The sequence below is a fragment of the Piliocolobus tephrosceles genome, chromosome 1, assembly GCF_002776525.5.
Source record: "Piliocolobus tephrosceles isolate RC106 chromosome 1, ASM277652v3, whole genome shotgun sequence".
NCBI lineage: Eukaryota > Metazoa > Chordata > Mammalia > Primates > Cercopithecidae > Piliocolobus > Piliocolobus tephrosceles.
In genome coordinates, this window is record NC_045434.1 from 41504600 (window position 1) to 41528897 (window position 24298).

The 24298-nt window shown below is 41.3% G+C and overlaps 1 protein-coding gene and 1 pseudogene across 1 annotated transcript in view; both read right to left on the reverse strand.

Annotated features, from left to right (window-relative positions):
- NIBAN1 (niban apoptosis regulator 1) overlaps positions 1 to 24298 on the reverse strand; it is a 173145-nt gene that overhangs the window by 22090 nt on the left and 126757 nt on the right. The window contains exons 6-9 of the mRNA XM_023203447.2: positions 16768 to 16883; positions 8466 to 8570; positions 7992 to 8154; positions 3460 to 3647 (exon numbers count right to left, since the gene is read on the reverse strand). Coding sequence (XP_023059215.2) covers positions 3460 to 3647; positions 7992 to 8154; positions 8466 to 8570; positions 16768 to 16883 — 572 coding nt within the window. The remainder of the gene's footprint in view (positions 1 to 3459; positions 3648 to 7991; positions 8155 to 8465; positions 8571 to 16767; positions 16884 to 24298) is intronic.
- On the reverse strand, positions 6263 to 6317 carry LOC111536976 (annotated as a pseudogene).

The window sequence follows — 24298 nt, forward strand, 5'->3', positions numbered from 1 at the left end:
TGCATGTTTTCTAATTGTATAAAAGCTTTCCCATGCAAGAGGGCTGATGTTATAACAGTAGATTATTATGCTACAATGTATTTTCACCAGGTAAAGAAAGCTTTTTATGGTTCACTGAGGACAATCCCTTCATCTAGAACCTGAAGATTATATCTTCTGAAAACATCAGAGAAAGACTGTCACTGCCCTCCATACTACAGCAAAACTTTGGAGACTTGAACCTTGGGTTCATAATCTCACAACTGAGAAGGGTCGCTTCACAGTCCTGGAACTGTACACCCACTGGACCCCTTAAGTTAAACTAACCAGGACAGTTTCTCCCCAGAAGAAGATGACATCCTTGATGTGAACAGCTTTTCCCAAGATCATGGATGAAGACTTCTGCTATCACAAGACTCTGATCTTTGAATACTTTTTCCTTGTGCATGCCTCTATGAACAATATAAATGAAAAGGGAGTCTATTATGTACACTTACAGGGTATAATTTTATCTGTGAAGGATTTTGCAGCCAACCTTATATATGAATAACCTTATACTTTAATAGAAGACAGATTGAGGCCCAATGTAGGTGAGAAACTTTAGTGGTACATACGTTGCCTCATAAACAGTCAAAACTCCTCTTAACCTGCATCATGGATTAAAGAGAACACTGCCAGGAGGCCTTCACTCTTCTAGAAGGACATCATTTGTTAGGTCCTTTCTCCATGGTTTAGACTAAAAGACAGTAATTAGAAATGTCTCTCTCATAATAGGCCCTACAGCAAATTCTACTTTATAGGCTGTTGTTACACAACAGACTTTAAATTCTCTTGTGAAAGTTGTGCTAAATAATAAAATTGGCTAAACAGAAATGTACCTATGCAGCTGCAGACACTTGTGGCCTATGCAGAAATACATCATATGTAGATTATAAAAATTCAGCTGTAGGGGATTAATGAAAAGACCACCTAGTCAAGTGAGTAGACTCTTCATCTAGCTCATTCTTTAATATATTTAATTTTAGGTGATTTGGTTTATGGAGACCCTGGGTAAGGAGCATACTCCAAACTCTTGATCTTATCCTCCCAGTAGTCATAATAATAGTCTTCCTGGGTGCCGTATTCTCTCAAAGGTTTTAAATGTTTGCATGCAGCCATCTCTAGGATGTCAAATGGTCCCTCTTCAACTGAAATGACAAAAGCTGAAAGAAACATGCGACCATGAGGACTCCATAACCTATATGAATGACACGCCAAGACCAGAAACCCAAAATGATGGTAACTGAGAGTGGTGCTAAGGCCCTAAGTTTTGGTCACACTCTCCCCTAAGTGAGAACCTGGCTCAAAAGGGAGAATTATTTTTAAACAAAATTTTAAATGGGAGGCCATTATTTGGGACTAAGTTCATGCACTAGGCCCCAACAAACCAAACCAAACTAAAATAGAGCCATTTCTGCTAAATATGACATAATCAAGCTAGGACTTTAAGAAAACACATAGATCCTAGAACAGACCAGGTTTTGTTTCTCTCCTGTAAATGTTCCAGCATAAGGAGGTGCCCTCTACTCAGTCCTTATTCCCTCCTTGCAAAACTCACTGTTCTGCTGTTTCCCAGTGGGTTTCAAAACCATGTAAGTACATTTATGATAGTGCTAATAACATCAACGACTAAGGCTTTGGTCAATCTCTCAAAATTGAGAAAATGACCAAAAGGGCAGAATTATTATTATTGTTTTTAATTTTGTTATTATACTTTAAGTTCTAGGGTACATGTGCCAACGTGCAGGTTTGTTACATAGGTATACATGTGCCATGTTGGTTTGCTGCAACTATCAAGTTGTCATTTACATAAGGTATTTCTCCTAATGCTATCCCTCCCCCAGACCCCCACCCCACAATAGACCCCAGTGTGTGATGTTCTCCACCCTGTGTCCAAGTGATCTCATTGTTCAATTCCCACCTATGAGTGAAAACATGCTGTGTTTGATTTTCTGTCCTTGTGATAGTTTGCTCAGAATGATGGTTTCCAGCTTCATCCATGTCCCTGCAAAGGACATGAACTCATCCTTTTTTATGGCTGCATAGTATTCCATGGTGTATATGTGCCACATTTTCTTAATCCAGTCTATCATTGATGGACATTTGGGTTGGTTCCAAGTCTTTGCTATTTTGAATAGTGCCACAATTAACATATGTGTGCATGTGTCTTTATAGTAGCATGATTTATAATCCTTTGGGTGTATACCCAGTAATGGCATCGCTGGGTCAAATGGTATTTCTAGTTCTAGATCCTTGAGGAATCACCACACTGTCTTCCACAATGGTTGAACTAATGTACACTCCCACCAAGAGTGTAAAAGCGTTCCTATTTCTCCACATCCCCTCCAGTAGCTGTTGTTTCCTGACCTTTTAATGATCATCATTCTAACTGGCATGAGATGGTATCTCACTGTGGTTTTGATTTGCATTTCTCTGATGAACAGTGATGATGAGCATTATTTCATGTGTCTGTTGGCTGCATAAATGTTTTCTTTTGAGAAGTGTCTGTTCATATCCTTCGCAAAAGGGGGGGAATTGTTAATGCAAACTAACTATGGCTTAAGAAGGACACCTTACTTATACATTTGAGTCCTTGTGGATGAACTGTAACCTAGCTTATTAGTCAGACAAAATTGAAAACCTAACTCAGTAGTAACAATAGCTGAGTATTGGCCAATCCCAGGGGCCATACTTCAACCACTCATAGACTGCTGAATGTTCAAACTGCGTTCAAATAAGGCCATGCTGTAACCAATCTCACTGTTTCTGTACCTCCCTTCCAATTCCTGTATGTCACTTGACCTTTTTTGTCTATAAATCTGTTCTGACCATGAGGCACCCCTGGAGTGTCTCTGTGAATCTGTTGGGATTCTAGAGGCTGCTGATTTGCAAATAGTTTGTTGCTCAATTAAACTCTTTTAGATTTAATTTGGCTGAAGTTTTTTTTTTTAATCAAATTTCATATCATGAGTCTATATTTTTGAAAACAAACCAACAATGTTCTACAAATGAGGATATACACTTGTATGAATAAAGAAAAACTATAGCAAAAATATATACCAAGCTATTTCTATTAGTTAATTCAGGGAGTTGGGAATGGGGGTAGCCTAGGAGGCTGGGGTGGACTAGGATTAGTAGGTATCAGTCATGGTGATTAAGTTTGCCTTTATATATATTTGAGTATATTGTTTCACTTGTACAAACAGGTTATTATTTTTCTAACTTGAAAACCATCAGTAAAACTATCAGATGGATGGATGAATAGATGGATGAATGGGGGTTCTGAATGAACGGAAGAAAGGCTGGATGAATGGAGGGTAGGGCAGAAGAATGGAAGGAAGGAAAGAAGGGAGGAAGGGAGGGAGAAATGGCAGATAAAGCCCCATGGAAAACGCAGCCAGGCAGACCATTCACACCCAGCTCCTCAGCTCTGTATCCTACCTCCTTCAGCTGGACACTGTCTTTGGTGTTCTGGAAGTTCTGGCTGAGTTCATCCACCTCTTTCTCAAAGAGTGCACGTACTTCACTGAATCCCGAGCTCACTGGTCCCATGACCTCCTCCAGGATGGACGCCAGGAATGGCTGCACACTCTCCACACAGCTTTTCTCCGCCGGTTGGGCCACCATCGCTGAGGTAGGAAATAGCCAAAAAAACTGTGACATCTGGCAAAACTGGGTTTGTGGGCACTGGAGCCAGACCAGAGCTGAATGGTGCCCCACGGAGCCATTTAACAGGCAAGGCAAGCTCTAGTGGCCATGATAGACTAGCACAATGAGCCCGGTGCTCGTGGTCACAAGAAAGGAAAACCACTGGACCATTTGAGAACTGGAACAAACCTATCCACTCCCCAAGCTTCCCTCTGCCCTGGGGTAAAATGCATTTTTCTGCTTGGTCCCTCTGAACATGCAACTCTTCATACAAAGAAGAAAAGGCTGGTGATTCACCTATCTACTGTCAATCACCATCATTAAATATGCATAGTTTGTCTTCTAAAAACATAATTTATTGTTTTAATTCATTTCCCTAGGAATTAATCACTCAGTATAATTCCATCCCCCATCCCCACCAAAATACTTTTTAAGAACTCCAGTACATTCTTTTCTTGGGCCAATGGAACCAAATTCCATTCAGTTTGCCACCCTACCTCCTGTCCCCATCCCTGATTAAAACAAGACAAAACAAAATCACAATAGGTTTTTCTGACCAAGATGACTTGCTTAGTGACAGAAATGTAGAGTACATTTTTAACATGAAGAGGAATGAAAAAATGTCACTATAATTCCACTCCCCAGAGGAAAGTACTGCTTTTTGATTTAGAAGAGGGAGAGCACAGTGAAGCTCCTGGTCCAGTCTGGGTAGAACATGGAAGCCTGCATTGTTTTCAGAGCAGAGGTAATTCTCAGGATCAGCTAGGAAGCCGCAATGGAGTGAAGGAGGCCAGAGTTGGAAGAAGCCTGAGCTTGCTCCGTGGACTGAAAGGCTAGCTTTGTGGATCGAGGCAGGTCACAGAGCCTTGTCATAGAATCACAGAACTGAAAACAGAAGCCCAAGTGGAGCTGGTATCCAATCTCCCCCTTTTACAGATGAAAAAAGTGAGGCCTGGAGATGTTCGATGACTGGACAAACATGACACCCTAATTTGCAGGAGCAGGGCTAACATTCAAGTGTCTTTCTTAAGTTCTTCTTGGGAATTTGCTTACAGTGAGATGAATGGCTTCATTCTTATTTCAACTGGCAGAAATATTTCACAGAGTGGTGCAGGACCAGATCATGGCCTCTTATTCTGAGAATTCAAAATGACTAATACTATTAATATTACAAATCACTCATCAATATTTGGGATGTAAAATATTACACAGGTCATAGAATTATTAAGAAAAAATGCTTTCAGTTGTATGATCCAAATATGACACAATCTATGAGTCTTCCAAAAATGACTTGCTTGACACTGAAGTATAAAACTGTTTGTCAGGAGAATAAATTAATTATTAGTTAATTAACTTTAAAGAGAGGAAGTATTTGAAAAGCATCTAATTGAAATTTCAGAACAATGCTGAACATGGGTAATATGCAATAAAGATCTAGCAGCAGATGGCAGATTTCACCTGCTGGGTGGGGCCAAGATAGGCACAGGAGGGCTGTGGGAGGGAACATTCCCCTCTGCCCACTCCCCCTCTATGCCTACTTAGCACAGTGTGCTCGCACCCCCTCTCTGCACCTTTATTCCATGTTCCTTTACCTTGCCTTCCTTCCTCTACCTCTGTTCGTAAACATCCTACTCCTCTCTTCAAGGTCCAGTTCAAATTTCACCGTAACGTCCTGGAACTCCCACACAGCTTCCTGAGCTGGGGTCCGCAGGTGTTTCCTTATGGGCTGGATACGTTCCATGTCCCATTTGTGTATGTGCTGCTATTTTTCAAGCATGCAGAGATAATGCTGTGATGCATATGTGTTTGATACATTAATTCATAAGCCTTACTGAAGTGAAGGAAGGAGCTGAACAGAGAGATGATGCCTGAAAGGCAAGGGCCAGAGGGCCTGGGTTTGGAGCCCGACTCTACCACAACTAGCTCTGGAATCTCAGCAAGTTACTGAATTTCTACCTCAATATTATCATCTGTAAAATGGAGATCATAAAGGCAATTATGGTGAGGATTAAATGAGTTTACTATATTACGAGTGCTTACAACTCTGGAAGTGGCCCCTTGGAAGGACTCAAAAACTGTTAACTCTTATTGTACCTGTTGGCATTACTGTTTTTTCCAGTCCCCCGACACTAGACCTGTGCTCTCATTATGAGGCGCCCACGTAGCTTCTTGAGGTTGAAATGGGATCTATGCTCGTATTGGGAACCACTGTGCTCTTTGTTCTGCCTCTGGTAGGAACATGTTTTTCCTTCTGTCTCAGCATCTGTGACATGCTTTGTATCCTCCTCTCCTTGTAAAATCACGTTGTCTTCTTTGAGTCATTCCAGCCATTGTACTCAGCAGAAGTAGAATAAATGCTTATTGAATGCATAAATAATTGTGCAGCAGAACTAAAGCTCTGGGGCTTTACTCCCAAGAGTCATATGGGAGGAAATAAAGAGATCACCATTTAATACTCCCCAGGATTTTTTTTTAGAAATACAAAGCCCTTTATTAATGCAGTCTAAAGCGCACTTCCTTGTTTTAAAGGTGGAGCACTGGATGCCTGGTTAAAATGTGTTTCTGATATTTCATTTTATTCATTTATTTTTTATTTTTGAGAAAAAAACTAGAAAGCTTGCTAGACAAATTCTAAAAGAGCTGTAACACTGATATTCCATTTTAAAGAGACTCAATCATTACTTCCTTTTATGGCTTCTTTTAGGAAATAAATACTAATTCAGGGCAAAATCTTTTTCCATCATAAGTAGATACACCGGAGCCACAGAGATTTAGGCAAAGGACGATGATTTAGTTTCAGCCATGAGAATGGCCATGGTTAAGCCCAGCTTAGCACCAGATAGCAGAAATTTTGGCACAGAAGTTGAGCATTGGTAGTTTTAAGTAGTACAAAGTATTTCAATATATAGTCAACTCTAGATTAGTTGTGCTAATGGAGGAATAAGAGACACAGATAGTAGAAAACATCAAATTCTCTGAAGTTAATGTAGAGCTGGTTTTGGAAAGGATGGCGTAAATAGACACACAGAGATACACAGACACACACCTGTGCTGGAACTGTGCCTCCTCAAACCTCCTCTCAGCAGGACCTGTGCTAAGAACCCTGAAGTAAGCTGGGCTGCAGTGGAAAGGGGGCCTGAACCACAGAGAATAATCCACAAAACAGACAGCCCCGAGACTCTAAGCCTCTTGGGCACAGGAATAGGGTGTTCCTCAGTCACGCTAAAACTCCATTGTCTCGCTTGGAAAGCACATAGTGAATAGTTTCTAATGAATGAATGAGTGAGTGAGTGAATAATCTGAGAACTCTCTAGCAAGACTGTTGATAAACAATCACAGATGAGCCTGCAAGCTTCTCCTCTGAAGTGACACTAGGTCACTAGGTATGGTGTGTTTGTTGGGTTGTAGAGGCCCCAGATAGAATGGAGAACCATAGAATTTCTTCTGTAGGATTCCTTAGAGGCTGTCTAAGGCCTCTTGTATGGCCGATAGGCAAACTGTTTTCTGTAAAGGACCAAATAGTAAATATTTGCGCCTTTGTGCCGTAAGGTCTCAGTTCCAACTCTTCACTTCTGCTGTTGTAGCACAAAAGCAGCCACAGACAATACATAAGTGATTGTGCCTGGCTGTGTGCCAAGAAAACATTATTTACAGAAACAGGCAGTGGCGCAATATGGCTCAAGGGCTTCAGTTTGCCAACACCACTCCTGTGGGTCCTCCTAATTTCAGAGGAGGACACTGAGCTAAATAGAAGTTGAGTGACCTCCCCAAGTATGCATGGACTGGCTAATATTGGAGTTGGGGCTACAAACCCACATTTATTGGGTTTGTAGGGTGACTGGGTATGACTCTAAGCCAAAATTTTAGGCTTTCATGTTAGAGGAAAATCCATGTGTTAACTGATTTGAATATTTGCTGAGTCTGTATATGCCAGGCATGACACCAGGCCCTGGGTGTACTTGAGTAAACCAGGTTGACATGGCTCTGCTCTTTGAGAGCTTACAGCAGAGAGGAGGTGGAGCAGAAGCCAGTCTAACTCAGTGTTGGGGGTGCTACAATGGGGGTTGGGGTGCGGGCAGTATCAGAATACACAGGCACTGCCAAAGGCAAGAAACAAACTTTCCTCTGCCTTGTGTCCATGAAGCTGCCACAGGAAGGCCCAGGCCCCCAGTAGTACCTCCAGCATGCTCCTGTTGCAGCTGCGATCACCTCCACCCAATTTCTTAAGTTTAATTGTCCTCTGAAACCATGCATTCCTGCTATGTGGTGGATCCCTGTGTGTACAGCTTGTTTAATTAGTAAGACCATGGATTATCTCCACTGACCTTTGATCTTTCCAATTAAATAGTTCTTTGAGTTCACAATCTGATCCATGTCGGAACGGATCGTTCCTTCCAGGCCCTTTGTCAGAGCTCTGCATTCCTCCTTCAAGGCATTTAATCCTTCCGAAACTTGATTCTGAACCAGGGTGTAGGCCTCCTCGAGGAGCTGCAACAGGGAATAACACATAAATCAGGGCTCTGTCATGTGTAAGTGCTGATGGAGTCAAGCGGAAGGAGGAGCCTTCATCACAGACCATCATAACATAAACAGAACTGCACACACATTGCCATTTTTCTTTCAGAGTTGGAGTCTATTTGGATCAGTCTTCGTGTAAGTGAGACTGAGCAGGTTGGAGGTAGGCGTTTCTACACCCAGGGAAGGAAATATCAAACAACAACAACAAATGCCCTAAGAGAAAAGTGAAAGGAATGTTCCCATTTTGAGTAGCTCAGTTGTGGAGCAAAACCATTGCTTACACCAAGCCACGTCCTCTTTCTGTCATTCTTCTTCCCCTTCATCTTAGGCAGCAGGTCTGTCTGAAGAGTGGGCAGGAGCTCCTCCATCACCAGGTTACTCAGGATCTGCACAGCAGAAGACAGCCCAGAGTTGGTCAGTCGGTGATGGCTACATCTGAGCATCAGGCCAACTAAAGATGTCCTGATTGGCTGTCCCTGCCTGGACCAGATGAACTCTGTAGTAGGTTAATAGTTTAATAATAGTATAATAGGTTAATAGCTTAACCTACTACAGAGGCCACAGAAATCTCAACTAAGACAGTCTTAGAGGCTGAACATTCTTAAACATCTGCAAGGAATGGTAACGTCTGCTGATATTCTCACCTTGTTGTTTTCCCAACGTAAATAACAAATTCCCCAAATTCAAACTTCACATCTTCAACTAGAAGAACTTAAGGCATACAGTAAAATGAAAGATTTCAATAATGGATAAGGACATCTTCAGCAAAATTGTGAAGGAAATGCTAGGCTTGGCTTTGGTGGCTTGAGTCTTAGTCTGTGTCCCCTGAGACTATCATTCCTCCTAAGCCCCTTCATGATCAAGGTATCAAAGTATCTTCATGTTCTTTGTCCCCACTGTCCCCTGAGCCCCATTGTCATCCTCTTTAATGTTTAGTAAAAGAAGGGAGCAGCAGTTTGAAGAAGTGAGAATGACGCCTGGACCGACCAGAGCCCAGGTATCACTGCATCCCACCATGCAGTGCCTTCGTCCAGCACTGGAGAAAGGCTGAGGGGATGCTCCAGGAGATACAGCCACATTGAAGGATCAGCCACAGAGAAGACTGGCAAGGTTGTCTGCTAGACCTGCTTCTCCACAGCCAGAACCCAAGCTCCAAAAGGCCCCTACTAAGAAGGAAGAGGAGGTATGCCAAAGGAAAAAAGGGAAAGGCTGGCACTGGCAAGGAGGGAAATAATCCTGCAGAAAATGGAGATGCCAGAACAGACCACGCACAAAAAGCTGACAATGCTGGAGATGCCAGGGGAAGTGTGTGCATTTTTGATAACTGTGTACTTCTGGTGACCGTACAATTGGAAATACTATTTTTTTAAATGGAGCTTTATAAAAATGTAGAACGTTGTCTTACTTTTCTTAGAGCTATGTTATTATCACACAGAACATTTCATTCTGGCAGGGAAAGGGGCATATGTCACTAATAGAATGTCTCCAAAGCTGGATTGATGTGGGGAAACACCTTTTCTTCCAGTTTTGAGAAACTTCCTCTTGGCTCCCAGGAGGGGGATTCCTGGTGTTGACACACATAGCTACCTTGGCACAAACACCTTATGGTGTGGGAAAACTAAAATTCATTATTTCCTCTTCGCCCTCTCTGCCTTTAGTATGGTCTCGACTTCCTTAAACCCAGAGACCTATTGGGACCTGATGCCTAAAATTAGTTAGCAGTCAGGGGGCCATCTGGAACTTCCAGTGACCCCTACTGAGAGGGCATCTCTCAAAAGAACAGCAGTTCCCTTTTTAGAGTGTGGATCTCCAGACTGATGATTTTGCCATTTTCATTTCATCTCCTGAAAGTCAAGATTGGCTCGTGAAAAGTTGTTAAAAAACATGCTACAGGTGAAATGTCAACCCTTACTGCAATCGAGAGTCTAAGCAAATGAAGATTTCACTGGGTTTTATACAGCTTTCTGATTTCTGATCAGAAAAGAAGCTGTCTTCTCTGATTGAAGAAGAGAGTTTGGAAGTTGTTGTATACTGTTAGCAATTATCTGCTCATGGCTTGCCTAATATACTATGATTGCTTACAAAAAGCATCTTTAATAAGGCTGGATACAGTTTGAAACAGGAAAAAGAAGGGAATAACCAATATTTTGGAACAATCAAATATTTGGTACATTTATAGGAGGGATGTGAGATAATTAATGGGAACTGAAACAAAAAAAAAAAAAAGGAAAAAATAAAAGAAGAATATGGGAAGGAGTGTCTAAATTTTTCAAGTGTTTTTAAAAAGCGTGTTCCCACATCGCTCCTAAAATTTTTCTTGGCTCAATGAAACTATTTCCTGTGAATCTGAGCAGTATTCTACACAGCCACTCATGCTACTGGCCTTTCCTTCTTTACCCCTGCCCCTGAATTGCAGCAGCTTTGCTGTTCGCATTCACTTTCACGGTGAGTCTTTCGAGGCCCACAGCTCTGCTTGCAATCACAGGCTGCACACTAAGGTTTACAAAAGGGGAAGCATAGTTTTAGGAAGGGAAGCAGGCAGAAAAGTAGGGAATCACTTGAAGCATCTGTTCTGAGTTTGAAATAATGTTTGTCCAAAATAACTGACCTCCTCCTTTCACTTCTCATAAAAATTCAAATTATGCTTTGGGAATTAAGGAAGATTGGCTCTGAGGTCACTGGTCAGCCTCATGCTAGTGGAAATGCCCATGAGCTCATTTGATCTTGCCTTTAATCAGGGCTCTGTCGCGGCAGGGTGTTAACGCTTTCAATGAACCAAGTAGAAACACTCTCAGGGTGGAGGTGGACGAGCTGTCCAGTCCCACTGTGCCTGTGGGTTGCTGGGAGAGGTGCTCAGCTCAGGGCAGCAAGTGGGGCTCCTGTCATCTGCCAGGTGGATCTGCCTGGGGTGACGAAGGTTATGGTGGGGACAGAGTTTCCACTAGCCCTGGTAATTCACTGGTGGGGATGTTTTTGACCTTTCTTCACCATTCTCTGGGGGCAGTCGAGAGATGAATCACCATTTTCTGTGGCATTTAAGAGGAACCTAACATGCACAAAACTCTATGGAAATTAGCAGGTCCAACAATTATTGAAAGTAAGGGCAAGAACCACAATTATTTTTGCACCAACCTAATAGATTCAGTAGGTAGTTAATAATCCACCAGCCCACCCTGCTCAATGGGATAAGTTCTTGTTTGGAACACATCTCCCCAAAGTGTGGTATGCGAAGAGTGAGCCAAGAGGAAGGGAGACCAATGCCAGAATTTAAAATCACTGCGTTGACATTATGAAACTCAAGGGTCATAAGAATTGTCCTAATTCATCCTTTTGCAGAGATTGGTTAGAATTTTAGCATAAGTGTGAAACGGGTTTGAAAATATGAAAATGTTATATATAAAGGCCAAAGAAAAATAATGTTCCATTTGGGTGGGCTTATATAGTTTTCTTGTCTTTCCCACACAATGTTCCAAGAAATTTGGTTTTATTTTACAACTTAAGGAATTAAAGGAAATATGTCTGGGAGGAAAAAGAGGGGGTGGAAGTGGGTTACAAGTGGCGGGCGGCGGGGGGAGGGATGATATGGTTTGGCTGTGTCCCCACCTAAATCTCATCTTGGATTGTAGCTCCTATAATTCCCATGTGTTGGGGGGGACTTGGTGGGAGATAATTGAATCCTAGGGGCAGTTTCCCCATAATGTTCTAGTGGTAGTGAATAAGTCTCACAAGATCTGGTGATTTTACGAGGCGTTTCCCCTTTCATTTGGCTCTCATTCTCTCTTGTCTGCTGCCATGTAAGATGTGCTTTTCACCTTCTGCCATGACTGTGAGGCCTCACCAGCAACGTGGAACTCAGAGTCCATTAAACCTCTTTTTCTTTATAAATTGCCCAGTCTTGGGTATGTCTTTATCACCAGCATGAAAACGGACTAATACAGTGAGGGAGTGGGGCTCAGGAAATGGCCACAGGGCAGCAGAGCCTATGGGTGCTGAAGCTCAAGTGCATCTCATCCCAACAACCATCCTCATCCTCCAACCTTCAGCCCCACCCTGCCCTGATCGAGTGCTGCCTGTCACCTCCCCAGAGCCCACTCTGGCATTCCCTACCATGTCTGCCTTCCACAAGCAGAGTCCTAAGCCCTTGGGCTTTTCTAGAGAAAGTAGCTAGCCTAATAAATAAATTGTACTAATGAAGGAATTACCTAGCTCCTCCCCTCAGAACAGTATCCACTGAATTTTAACATAAGTGACCTAAAAATACCACTTTAGTTTTTGTTTTGTTTTGTTTTGTTTTTTTAATGGGGGGTGGTGGCAAGGGGAGTGTTTTGTATACTTAACTACTAGGACTTGGAGATTTAAAAATTCTATCACTCCTGTAAGAAACTAAACATGTCACTAGGTTGATCAAAACTAACAAACCTGGGATCACCCCTTGAAGGCCATATCACAGTGCCTCCTTTCAGACGCTGAGCTGTCAGGAAGGTGTGAGGTCCAGAGAGCCTACCCTCCTTCCTGAAGCAGGCCCCGCAGTCTCATCAGGCTGCTGGCTCAGGCCCCTTGTGTTACTGAGTGGCCGTGGGTGAAAGAATCCACTCAAAAGGAATCACACTTAAGATCTTTCAGCAAAAGACAACTCTGGAGCATAAGGACAAGGCCTAAAAAATGTAGGTAGTTTTTTGTTTTTTTGTTTTTTGTTTGTCTTGAAACTGTTCCGTGGGAATTATGAGCTGTTCTCTAGCCCATCTTGGTATTTTAAAAGCTAATAATAAATATATAACATAGCTAGAGATACTTTACAGTTGCAAAGCCTTTTCCCTCATGATCTCATTTGATATATTTATATTGACAAGTAGAAAATATGTTGATGTTTTTACTGGCATACAAATATTTTCATCTTAACAGTCTGCCAGGCAAGTTATTCTGAGATAGTTGCTCTGCCTGGACACTTGCCTAAAATAACCATCGCCATGAGGGCCTTCCATACTTGCTGTGTGAGTCATTACTATGAAGGTAATGGAACAAGGCTGAGAGTCTGAATGCAGGCCCCTAGGGTAGAGGGGTTCAGGACAGGGTTATGATTAAGGTCTTAGCAGTCAGGAAGAAAAAATGCAAATAAACCCAGTGCTTTAAACAAAAGATGTCATTTTCTCAAACTCACTTATGCTATGCCATTTTCTTTAACCACTTGGTAGCTTCTCTGGCCCCCTGGCCTCTTTTTTCCATGAGTCTTCGGCTAGACACTGCTTTACTGTTATGCATCAAGTCTCAAGAGTCTGTGGGGAACCGTAATCCTTACCTGGCCCCACACAGTAAGCTTTAGAGGCCATTTCCTTTTACCAGCTTCTCCAAGCTGGTTTAAAATGCATTTCTGTAGCAGACTAGCTTTCTGAATTCAGCCAACCGTTCTGAATGTTCTTTCTCTCACCTGGAGGTTGCTGGACAAATAATCCTGAAATGCCCCTCCAGCATTCACATTTTATGAGTCTGTCATTCTACCAAAACACTTAAATTCTGGGAGGAGCAAAACCACTTTTTTTTTTTTTTTTTGAGACAGGGTCTCACTCTGTTGCCCAGGGCAGTGGCACAAATGACAGCTCACTGCATCCTTGAACTCATGGGCTCAAATGATCCTACTGTCTTAGTTTCCCAAGTAGCTGGGACTACCTGCACACACCACCGCTCCCAGCTAACTTTTAGAAAACTTTTTGAAGAGATAGGGTCTTGCTATGTTGCCCAGGCTAATCTTGAACTCTCGGATTCAAGCAGTCTTCCCACCGTGGCCTTGCAAAGTGCTGAGATTACAGGTATGAGCCACCACACCCAGCCCCTGTGAAACTTCTTACTGGGACACTTGATAACTCCAGTGATTTCTGATCTCTTTTCTGCTTTTTTGTTTTGTTTTGTTTCAGTTTCCCATTTAAAATGTTTTTTATCCTGCAAAACTAGGAGCTTACTATGACCACTTGCACAAATGCTTTACAATCTCCATCTATATAGAGACTCATATACATATACCCACACACATATGTGCCTTGTCTTCTGCATGCTTTCTATGTGTGTCTTGTCTCACCATGATGGCAAGGGATGAGTCATTTCTGTCTCTTCCAACTTACACCACTTAGCACACAATCAGTCGAAAGCCAAAACAAACTCAAACTCAACTCCCAGAAAGGATTTATTAAATACCTATATTCTTTTTTTTCCCTTTTTTTTTTTTTTGAGATGGAGTCTTATATTGTCACCCGGGCTGGAGTGCAGTGGCATGGTCTCAGCTCACTGCAACCTCTGCCTCTCAGGTTTAAGCAATTCTCCTTGCCTCAGCCTCCCAAGTTACTGGGATTACAGGCATCTGCCACCACATCTAGCTAATTTTTTTGTATTTTTAGTAGAGACAGGGTTTCACTGTGTCAGCCAGACTGGTCTTGAACTCCTGGCCTTGTGATCTGCCCGCCTCGGCCTTCCAAAGTACTGGGATTACAGGCATGAGCCATTGCATCTGGCCTAAATACCTATTTTCAATGGCATCATGGAGGAATGTAAGTTCACATACGTTTTCAAGTGAAAGAAAAAAATGAAGCAAGTGGCATAGCTGAACTCAAGGAGCTATTGAAAAATAAATGTGTAACTTAGTATATTCCCATGGCTGGTGTTGGTCTTTCACTGGGCCAGGAGCAGAAGCCATCATTGCCTTTGCCATTTGTCCACTTAGCATGTAACCCTGAAACTATCAGCTCTACAGGGCCAGGACCATTCTGTCTTGTCTATCTTTGGGTCACTAGCCCCCAGCACATTGCCTGACATAGAGTCAGCGCTCAGTAAATAGTAGTTGAATGAATGAGACTAGGCAAGTCACTTCGCTGTTATATGCTTCCCTCAGTTTTCTCATTTACAAAATTGAAATAATAATAATAACTGCCCTACCCATCTCATAAGATTGGCAAGACAAACACCATTAGGTTTCGAACATTATCAAGTATCACACAAAGGCATTTGACTACTCGTCTATCTATTAACTATGTTGGCTTACATGGCAGGCCAGCCAGTGTCAAATGCTTCAGCCTCCCCTTCTGAGACTTTTGTTTTTCTTTATGGCATAAGTACACAACTATTTGGTTCTCTCAGACTTATGAATGGCTGTGCTTCCCCAAAATATCAAAACTCAAGACTTGTTTAAAATTCTGGAAGAAGCAAGTCTCAGGTTGGGAAACAGATGAGTTTAGAATCTACCAGAAAGAAAAAAAAAGAGAGAAAGAGAAGATTCTAATGGTAAACACATGTTCTCATATGGTGAAACAATAAAGAAGAGCTCCCTCATGAGTTTTCAGCACTAGATGTTTAATGACCACACAGAGTCAAGGCACCATTCAGCATCCTCCAAATATTGTTCTCTAATAATGAATTTCACTAGCTCCCAAAAGAGGTACCCTAGGAGATGTGGAAAAAAAAAAAAAATTAGTGGGGCCGGGCGCAGTGGCTCACGCCTATAATCCCAGCACTTTGGGAGCCTGAGGCAGGTGGATCACAAGGTCAGGAGTTCGAGACCAACCTGACCAATATGGTAAAACCCTGTCTCTACTAAAAATACAAAAATTAGCTGGAGTGGTGGCATGCATCTGTAGTCCCAGCTACTCGGGAGGCTGAGGTAGAAGAATTGCTTGAACTCAGGAGGCGGAGGTTGCAATAAGCCAAGATTGCGCCACTGTACTCCAGCCTGGACGACAGAGTAAGACTCCTCTCAAAAAAAAAAAAAAAAAAAATAGCATTCTGAAATACCATGTTACTTTATGTAAATATGCCCATACCCAGCCTCCTGTTCTTGGCTGAAGCAGCCATGTGACTGGTGTCATCATGAAGGCTGGGGTCATATCACAAAGCAGTTTCCTTTGGAGATTTATAATACCGTCCCTGGTACGAAACCCACTGAAGTGCTTAGACTAGACTGGCATCTAGTCAGGATCATGAGAAATTATAATGTACTACAGGGCACAGAAAACTAGAAAAGATAAATCCAATATATGGAAAACTGTCTAACGCTTTTTGAATTTGTTTTTTTATTACTTCATTTACATATAATTCAATGAAGACAGCTGCTTGCCAAATACTTCCCCAACTGCACTTCACAAGGCAAGGTAAACATTACTATTCTTATTTTTTCCAGAGGAGTAATCGGAGACTAAAAGAGGTTAAATAAGTTGGCATGACTTAAGTCCAAGTTTGCTGACCCTAGCTAAAGCCCTGTCATGCACTTTGCACTACTGCTCACTACTCACACTTGATTCTAGTCTGGAAGCATGAGGTCGTTTGAAAGAGTAATTATTTTCATAGAAAACAGTGGAGGCAGCTCTTTCCACTGTAGTTGCCATGTTTCTGGCTGCCCTATTTCATGCCCAGGCTGGTGGTCTTTGCAGTGGGTGCCTGGTAGTTTCCTGACCAATGCTTCCAGACATGAGAGAGATGGCCTGTGGAACCACATCTTCCATACTCGCAACTTTTTTGTTTGATTGTTTAACAAAATGACCCTGACTTCCTATCAACCAAATACCCAAACATAGAGAGAATCCAAAATTTTGAGCCCCATGTTACCTGGATTTCATCCCCAGTGATCATTTCCCAGGAACCATAGTGACCTTTCTCCTGTCGGAAGAATTGCACAGCTTCTAAAAAGGCTTGGGCTTCAAATGTCATCTGCTTCATGTAATCTAAAGAAAAGAAGGAAGGACATTCAGCAAGGTAAAACACTCTACATTTCTCCATAGCTCCTCAAGTGTAATGGCTCAGAGACCTAGCATTATCTGAAAATGACAAGGCATGGAATTATGGGACACAGAGGAAGGTAAGCAAGTACTGAATTCAAAGTTAATTTGCAAGTGTACATCACATTACTTGTTCATCATCCTAGCTGATACATTCTGTCAGTTACTGAGCATACTGGTTAGGACTAGAAGGAGGCCCACCTTCCTTACTGTCTCTTATACATGCTTCCCTATCCACCCGCAGGCACCCAGCGACTTTACACTGCCAGCTGTGACACAGGCCGTCCCTTAACAGTGCCTCTTGTGTTCAAAGTATCTCCTTCCAGTTTCCCAAAAAAACAATTTCTCTGTGACTCGGTATCAGTTTTCAATACAATATGCATCAACACAACATGGAAATATATGCAAATGAAGATAGCAATTGCTAACACTTACAAAGCAGGATAATGTTCATCTAAGCACTTTACAGATTTCATTGAGACCTCACAAAAACCCTCCAGGAGAGTATCATTATCCTCATTTTACAGATGAGGAGACTGAGGCACACAAAGATGAATTAATTGCCTAGATCATATAGCTAGTGAGTGGCACAGTCCAGGTGTGAAAGGTAGTCTGACCTCAGAGCTTGCCTCTAATCATGATACTATATTGTCTCACATACTAGTTTTATGGGTTTGCCCTTCTAAACATAGTAGATTTTAAATGGTGTCATATCTGAGAGGTACTATCCTACCACAAGGAATGAATATCTAATGGTGGAACTTAAGGTGTGGTAGAGGGAGCTGGGTACTATCCTACCACAAGGAATGAATATCTAATGGTGGAACTTAAGGTGTGGTAGAGGGAGCTGGGGCTGAACAGCCTTCTCAGAGTTCCATAAGTCATGCTAGGCATGCAGTGTCTTCATTTCCAGCACATAAAATTGGCTCTTGGGGGACACAATGATAACAAAATTATAGAAATCTTCGTGGGGAAATGAACTTCAGAAATAAGCTAATCAAATAATAAATAATGAAGCCTTAGAAAGGGGAAATAAAATGGGCAAAGTGAAGTGAGTGAAAAGGCCAAGTTCCCTGACTCTCCTCCTATAAGGCACAAAGCTCTCCTGCCAGTAGCACATTCATAAAGCAACATTAGATTAGTGATTTGCAGGCAGTTGATTTGGGGGGTGAGGAGGAACCATCACAGCTTTAGACAGTGGGATTATTCAGTAAAAGACTAAATTGTTGATATGGGGAACTAAGCAGAACTAAAAGAGGATCAATCTGCTCTCAAAGGTAACAATCAATGAATAGGTGGTAGATGACTCATTTGAGATTGGCTTACTAGATCATAAACCTCAGGAACTGAGAAAAGAGAAAACAATTCAAGGCTTAGCCTCCACAAGAGCTCAAGAAAACTATTCACAGTGAGGACACCATGAAGTCCATCTGAAGTTCCATTTTTAAAAATGTGGAACAGTGGCCAGGCATGATGGTGGCTCACACCTGTAATTCCAACACTTCGGGAGGCCAAGGATGGATGATCACTTGATGCCAGGATTTCAAGACGAGCCTGGGCAACATAGTGAGACCACATGTCTACAAAAAAAATGAGCTGATTACGGTGGCACATGCCCATAGTCCCAGCCACCCAGGAGGCTGAGGCAGGAGGATCACTTGAACCCAGGAGTTTGAGGCTGCAGTGAGCTATGATTACACAATTGCAGCCTACTCAGGCCATAGAGACCCTGTATCAAAAAAAGAAAAAAAAAAAAAAAGAGAAGAAAAGAATGTGGAACAGTAACTGACATTTCTAATAGTAACATAGAGATTTGGTCAAAATCTAAATTAAGTTTTGAAAAAAGAGCATGTTTCAAGGATCAAGTTTTGTTTCTTTTTTAAATTTTTTCCCCATCCCATGTGCTTTTCTTTTTTTGTTTCTTTTTTTAAATTATACTTTAAGTACTAGGGTACATGTGCACAACATGCATGTGTGTTACATAGGTATACATGTGCCATGCTGGTTTGCTGCACCCATTAATTCATCATTTACATTAGGTATTTCTCCTAATGCTATCCCTCCCCCTGCCCCTCACCCAGTGACAGGTCCCCATGTGTGACATTCCCCACCCTGTGTCCAAGTGTTCTCATTGTTCAATTCCCGCCTGTGAGTGAGAACATGCAGTGTTTGGTTTTCTGTCCTTGTGTTTGCTCAGAATGATGGTTTCCAGCTTCATCCATGTCACTTTTTTATGGCTGCATAGTATTCCATGGTGTATATGGACCACATTTTCTTAATCCAGTCTATCATTGATGGACGTTTGGGTTGGTTCCAAGTCTTTGCTATTGTGAATAGTGGCACAATAAACATATCTGTGCATGTGTCTTTATAGTAACATGACTTATAATTCTTTGGGTATATACCCAGTAATGGGATCACTGCGTCAAATGGTATTTCTAGTGCTAGATCCTTGAGGAATCACCACACTGTCTTTCACAATGGTTGACTAGTTTACACTCCCAACAACAGTGTAAAGGCTTTCCTATTTCTCCACATCCTCTCCAGCACCTGTTGTTTCCTACCTTTTTAGTGATCGCCATTCTAACTGGTATGAGATGGTATCTCACTGTAGTTGTGATTGCATTTCTTTGATGACCGGTGATGAGCATTTTTTCATGTGTCTGTTGGCTGCATAAATGTCTTCTTTTGAGAAGTGTCTGTTCATATCCTTTGCCCACTTTTTGATGAGGTTGTTTTTTTCTTGTAAATTAGTTTAAGTTCTTTGTAGATTCTGGATATTAGCCCTTTGTCAGATGGGTAGATTGCAAAAATTTTCTCCCATTCTGTAGGTTGCCTGTTCACTCTGATGGTGGTTTCTTTTGCTGTGCAGAAGCTCTTTAGTTTAATTAGGTCCCATTTGTCTATTTTGGCTTTTGTTGCCATTGCTTTTGGTGTTTTAGTCATAAAGTCTTTGTCCTGAACAGTATTGCCTATGTTTTCTTCTAGGGTTTTTATGGTTTTAGGTCTAACATTAAAGTCTTTAATCCATCTTGAATTAATTTTTGTATAAGGTGTAAGGAAGGGATCCAGTTTCAGCTTTCTACATATGGCTAGCCAGTTTTCCCAGCACCATTTATTAAATAGGGAATCTTTTCCCCATTTCTTGTTTTTGTCAGGTTTGCCAAAGATAAGATGGTTGTAGATGTGTGGTGTTATTTCCTGAGGCATCTGTTCTGTTCCATTGGTTTATATCTCTGTTTTGGTACCAGTACCATGCTGTTTTGGTTACTGTAGCCTTGTAGTATAGTTTGAAGTCAGGTAGCATGATGCCTCCAGCTTTGTTCTTTTTGCTTAGGATTGTTTTGGCAATGCGGGCTCATTTTTGGTTCCACATGAACTTTAAAGTAGTTTCTTTTCCAATTCTGTGAAGAAAGTTATTGGTAGCTTGATGGAGATGGCATTGAATCTATAAATTACCTTGGGCAGTATGGCCATTTTCATGATATTGATTCTTCCTATCCATGAGCATGGGATATATAAATATAAAATTGGCTCTTGGGGGACACAATGATATGTGGCTCTTCCATTTGTTTGTGTCCTCCTTTATTTCATTGAGCAGTGGTTTGTAGTTCTCCTTAAAGAGGTCCTTCACATCCCTTGTAAGTTGGATTCCTAAGTATTTTATTTTCTTTGTAGCAATTGTGAATAGGAGTTCACTCATGATTTGGCTCTCTGTTTGTCTGTTATTATGTATAGGAATGCTTGTGATTTTTGCACATTGATTTTGTATCCTGAGACTTTGCTGAAGTTGCTTATTACCTTAAGGAGATTTTGGGCTGAGACAATGGGGTTCTCTAAATATGCAATCATGCCATCTGCAAACAGGGACAATTTGACTTCCTCTTTTCCTAATTGAATACCCTTTATTTCTTTCTCTTGCCTGATTGCCCTGGCCAGAACTTCCAACACTATGTTGAATAGGAGTGGTGAGAGAGGGCATCCCTGTCTTGTGTCAGTTTTCAAAGGGAAGGCTTCCAGTTTTTGCCCATTCAGTATGATATTGGCTATGGGTTTGTCATAAATATCTCTTATTATTTTGAGATACGAAGAATCAAGTTTTTAAATCGAAGTATTTTTTCCTTGTTATTTTTCTTGACTTTGCAAGTGATTTAATGTTTAATCTTAGAGGTTTGGAAAACAAAAATTAAAGTCTTGCTATAAAATTGACAATACCATTGGCAGCGTTCTCCCCACAAGGGGATTGTGATATGGGACTTAGTACACTGGGAGGGACTTTACCAACTGAGATGGAAACTGTAATTACTACATTGGGATTCAAGACTGACTCATGTGCTCTTATTTTTAACAGCTGTTTTCATTTCCAACCTAAGAAAACAAAGAGATGGAAGAAAATATGGTACTGTGTCTGGACGAAGTGAATATGGCCAGATCCACAAGCCAGGGAATGAACTTTTAAATTCTTCATGTCCTTATAAGAAGCATACATTTACATATTTCCTCCTCTACTGACCTCAGTAGCTGCAGAAGGCACTTGAAATCTTGTCCATTACCTTCTGTATCTATATCAAAGCAAACAATGATACTTCCACTGATGGTTGCATTTTCAAAGATCTTTGGAAAAAGTAACTGAAGAAATGGGATTTGGAGATGTGGATGTCGACAGAAGTCAAAGAAGGAACCAGAAGGAGAGCTCGAATGTAATAGTGGTGGAAGTGAGATACCTTAATATAGAAGAGAAGAAAACTATTAATAATCAAATGAGCCACAAGAGAAATTATACTCATCTAACAATGAAGCCTCAGAAAATGAGGGCCTGGATCTGAATTCTGGACTCTACCATTCAGGCAGACTTAAACTAGATTTTAAATATTTCCTTTCCATAAAGGAAAAAAGATCTAATCTACTGATTCATCATTGTATTTTCAGCTAGTAAACTGTTAAATTAATATATGTAAAACTTTTAGAACAAATCTGCCACATAGTAAGTTGCTTTATATACATTTGTTCTTCAGATTATAAGCACAGGTCAATAGCAACTAAAAGATCATTAAGCAAATAAACGACAAAGGTTTGCTTTGTAAAAGATAACACTGTACTGCAATGGTAATATAAACTTCATTTTTTCTAAGTTGTTTGCAAAGGCATTGCTGATCTCAGTCAGAATGTACAGGTGTTCAAGAGAAACGAGATTAGCAGTTATTTGATGAACTTCCTGCCACAGATCTCATGGGAACAAATTCCAGGTTCACAATCACCTACTCTCCTGCCAATAAGCAAATTGAGAGTTTTGTTCCATGGTCCTCAGAATCAACAATGGTTTTTGGCTTTTAAGCAGTCTCCTGGCAAGCCAACTTAGAAACAAATAGCAGCTATCAGCCCAAACTCTACTCTTCCAGCATGCTATAATTATGAGAAAGCCTGAGGAGATAGAAGTGCTGGGGAGTAACTTAGACATCACTACATTCAGCTCTCTCATTTAATGGATGAGGAAACTGGAAAAAGAAATGGTTAATTTCTTAGCTGAAGGTCACACAGCTGGTCAGAAGCAGAGCCAAAAGTTGAAAAAGTGGCTCTGGCATGTTGTAAGTGGCCCTGGCATTCATGCTAATTTAAATAACAGACTATGAGAGTTGGAAGTGATCTTCAAGGTCACCTACCCCAAGCTCTCATTCAATGTTGGGATCCTTCAGAATCCCAGACATACACTTGTTTGGCCCCAGCTTGATTATTTCCAGTGACAGGAAGCTCACAATTTAATGAAAATAGTTCTTTCCGTCACTGAACTGCTCCAAAATTTCCTTCTATTGAGCCAAAGTCTGTTTCCATGGACTCTCTCTCCCATTAATCTCATTTCTCCCTTTCAGAGCAAAGTAGACAAGTTTACTCTTCTTCCATATGGTAACCCGAGAAAAAAACAGTAATCAGCTGAATATCCTTATTTCTCTTCAACTGTTCTTTAAACAGCATGTCTTTTGAATCTTTTTAATGTGACCTTCCCTTTTCCTTCTTTCCCTCAGTGATCCATTCGAATGTATCTATATCTTCCTTAAAGTTGGCCCCTACAACTGAATACAATAGACTGGGTATTGTCTGACTGATGCAAATTATACAAAGTCAAAGGATACTTTTTTTTTCTTATCTCTAACCTCTTTTTTAATACAACCACATCACGCTGTTGACTCCTGTCTTTCTTGAGTTTTTCATATAAAACTCTTGCCAATATAAACCTCTCCTAGCCTGTATTTCTGCTTTTGACTTCGAAGGACAGATTTTTAACATTATCCCTATTACATTACAACTTACTGTGATCAGCCCAGAGCCCCGAACCTGCTGAAATCATTTAAAAACTGTGATTCTGTCCCCTGACTCTCTTATACCACAGTATCATTTGAAAACCTGGTAAGTTTGCCTTCTATGTTTCTGGCCAACTCATTGATACAAAACATTCACCAGATAAAAAACATTCACCAGATCAGGAGTGAGGAAAGAGCCCTGGGAAACGATAAGCATTTGGGGAGATACAGGGGAGACACATTTTGGCCATGCATGCAACCATCACGTCCTCATGACCAAGAACTGTCTAGGAATGCACTATTCCCTTTAGTTTCTCCCTACTTCCTCATTCATGCAGCTGCATGGAAAACTCATATTTGGTTAAGGATGATTAAGGATTCTGCAAGGAAAGGAAAACTTCTCTAGGCCTCTTGGGGACAGTTATTCATGGGGCCAGCCAGAGAGGAGCTGCTTTTGTTTTTTTCCAGTTAAACAGATTTATAACACATCTGAATCAACTGAAACACCAAAGCTCCAGGGCCTGTGGAGTCATTCTAGATTCTGACTCTGGCTGCGGTGTTGGGACTCCCGGACTCAGGCTGGGTTTGGAAGCTGCCTTGTTATTTTGTTTCATCAGTAAACTGTGCCAAGCCCTGTTAGCTGATTTGCTGGGTGATTTGTGAAAGTTATGTAACAGCATTACTCACTATGCTGCTATGGGGCTCATCTCACTAAGTTACACTTCTAAACTGTCTTTCACTTCAGGTCAGATGTCATCTTTCCTATGGGAGATGCAGTGAGGCTGTGTGCCCCAGTTTCTTTCTAGAACAAAGAAGGGGAACAGGGGAAAGTAATCAACATTTATTGAGTCCCTACCATGGAGCATGGACCGTGTGAGATGCTTACACACACACAGTCTCATATAATCCTTCCAACAGTCCCATCAGGCAGGAATTAATATCCTCACTTTACAGAAGACAAGAAAATGGAGTTTTGGGAAGGCTAAATAGTTTCTTTAAGCTAGCATGTGGTTAAGCAATGGCCACTTACCTCTAAAGTCCTGTTACAAAATTTTATCATGTAAT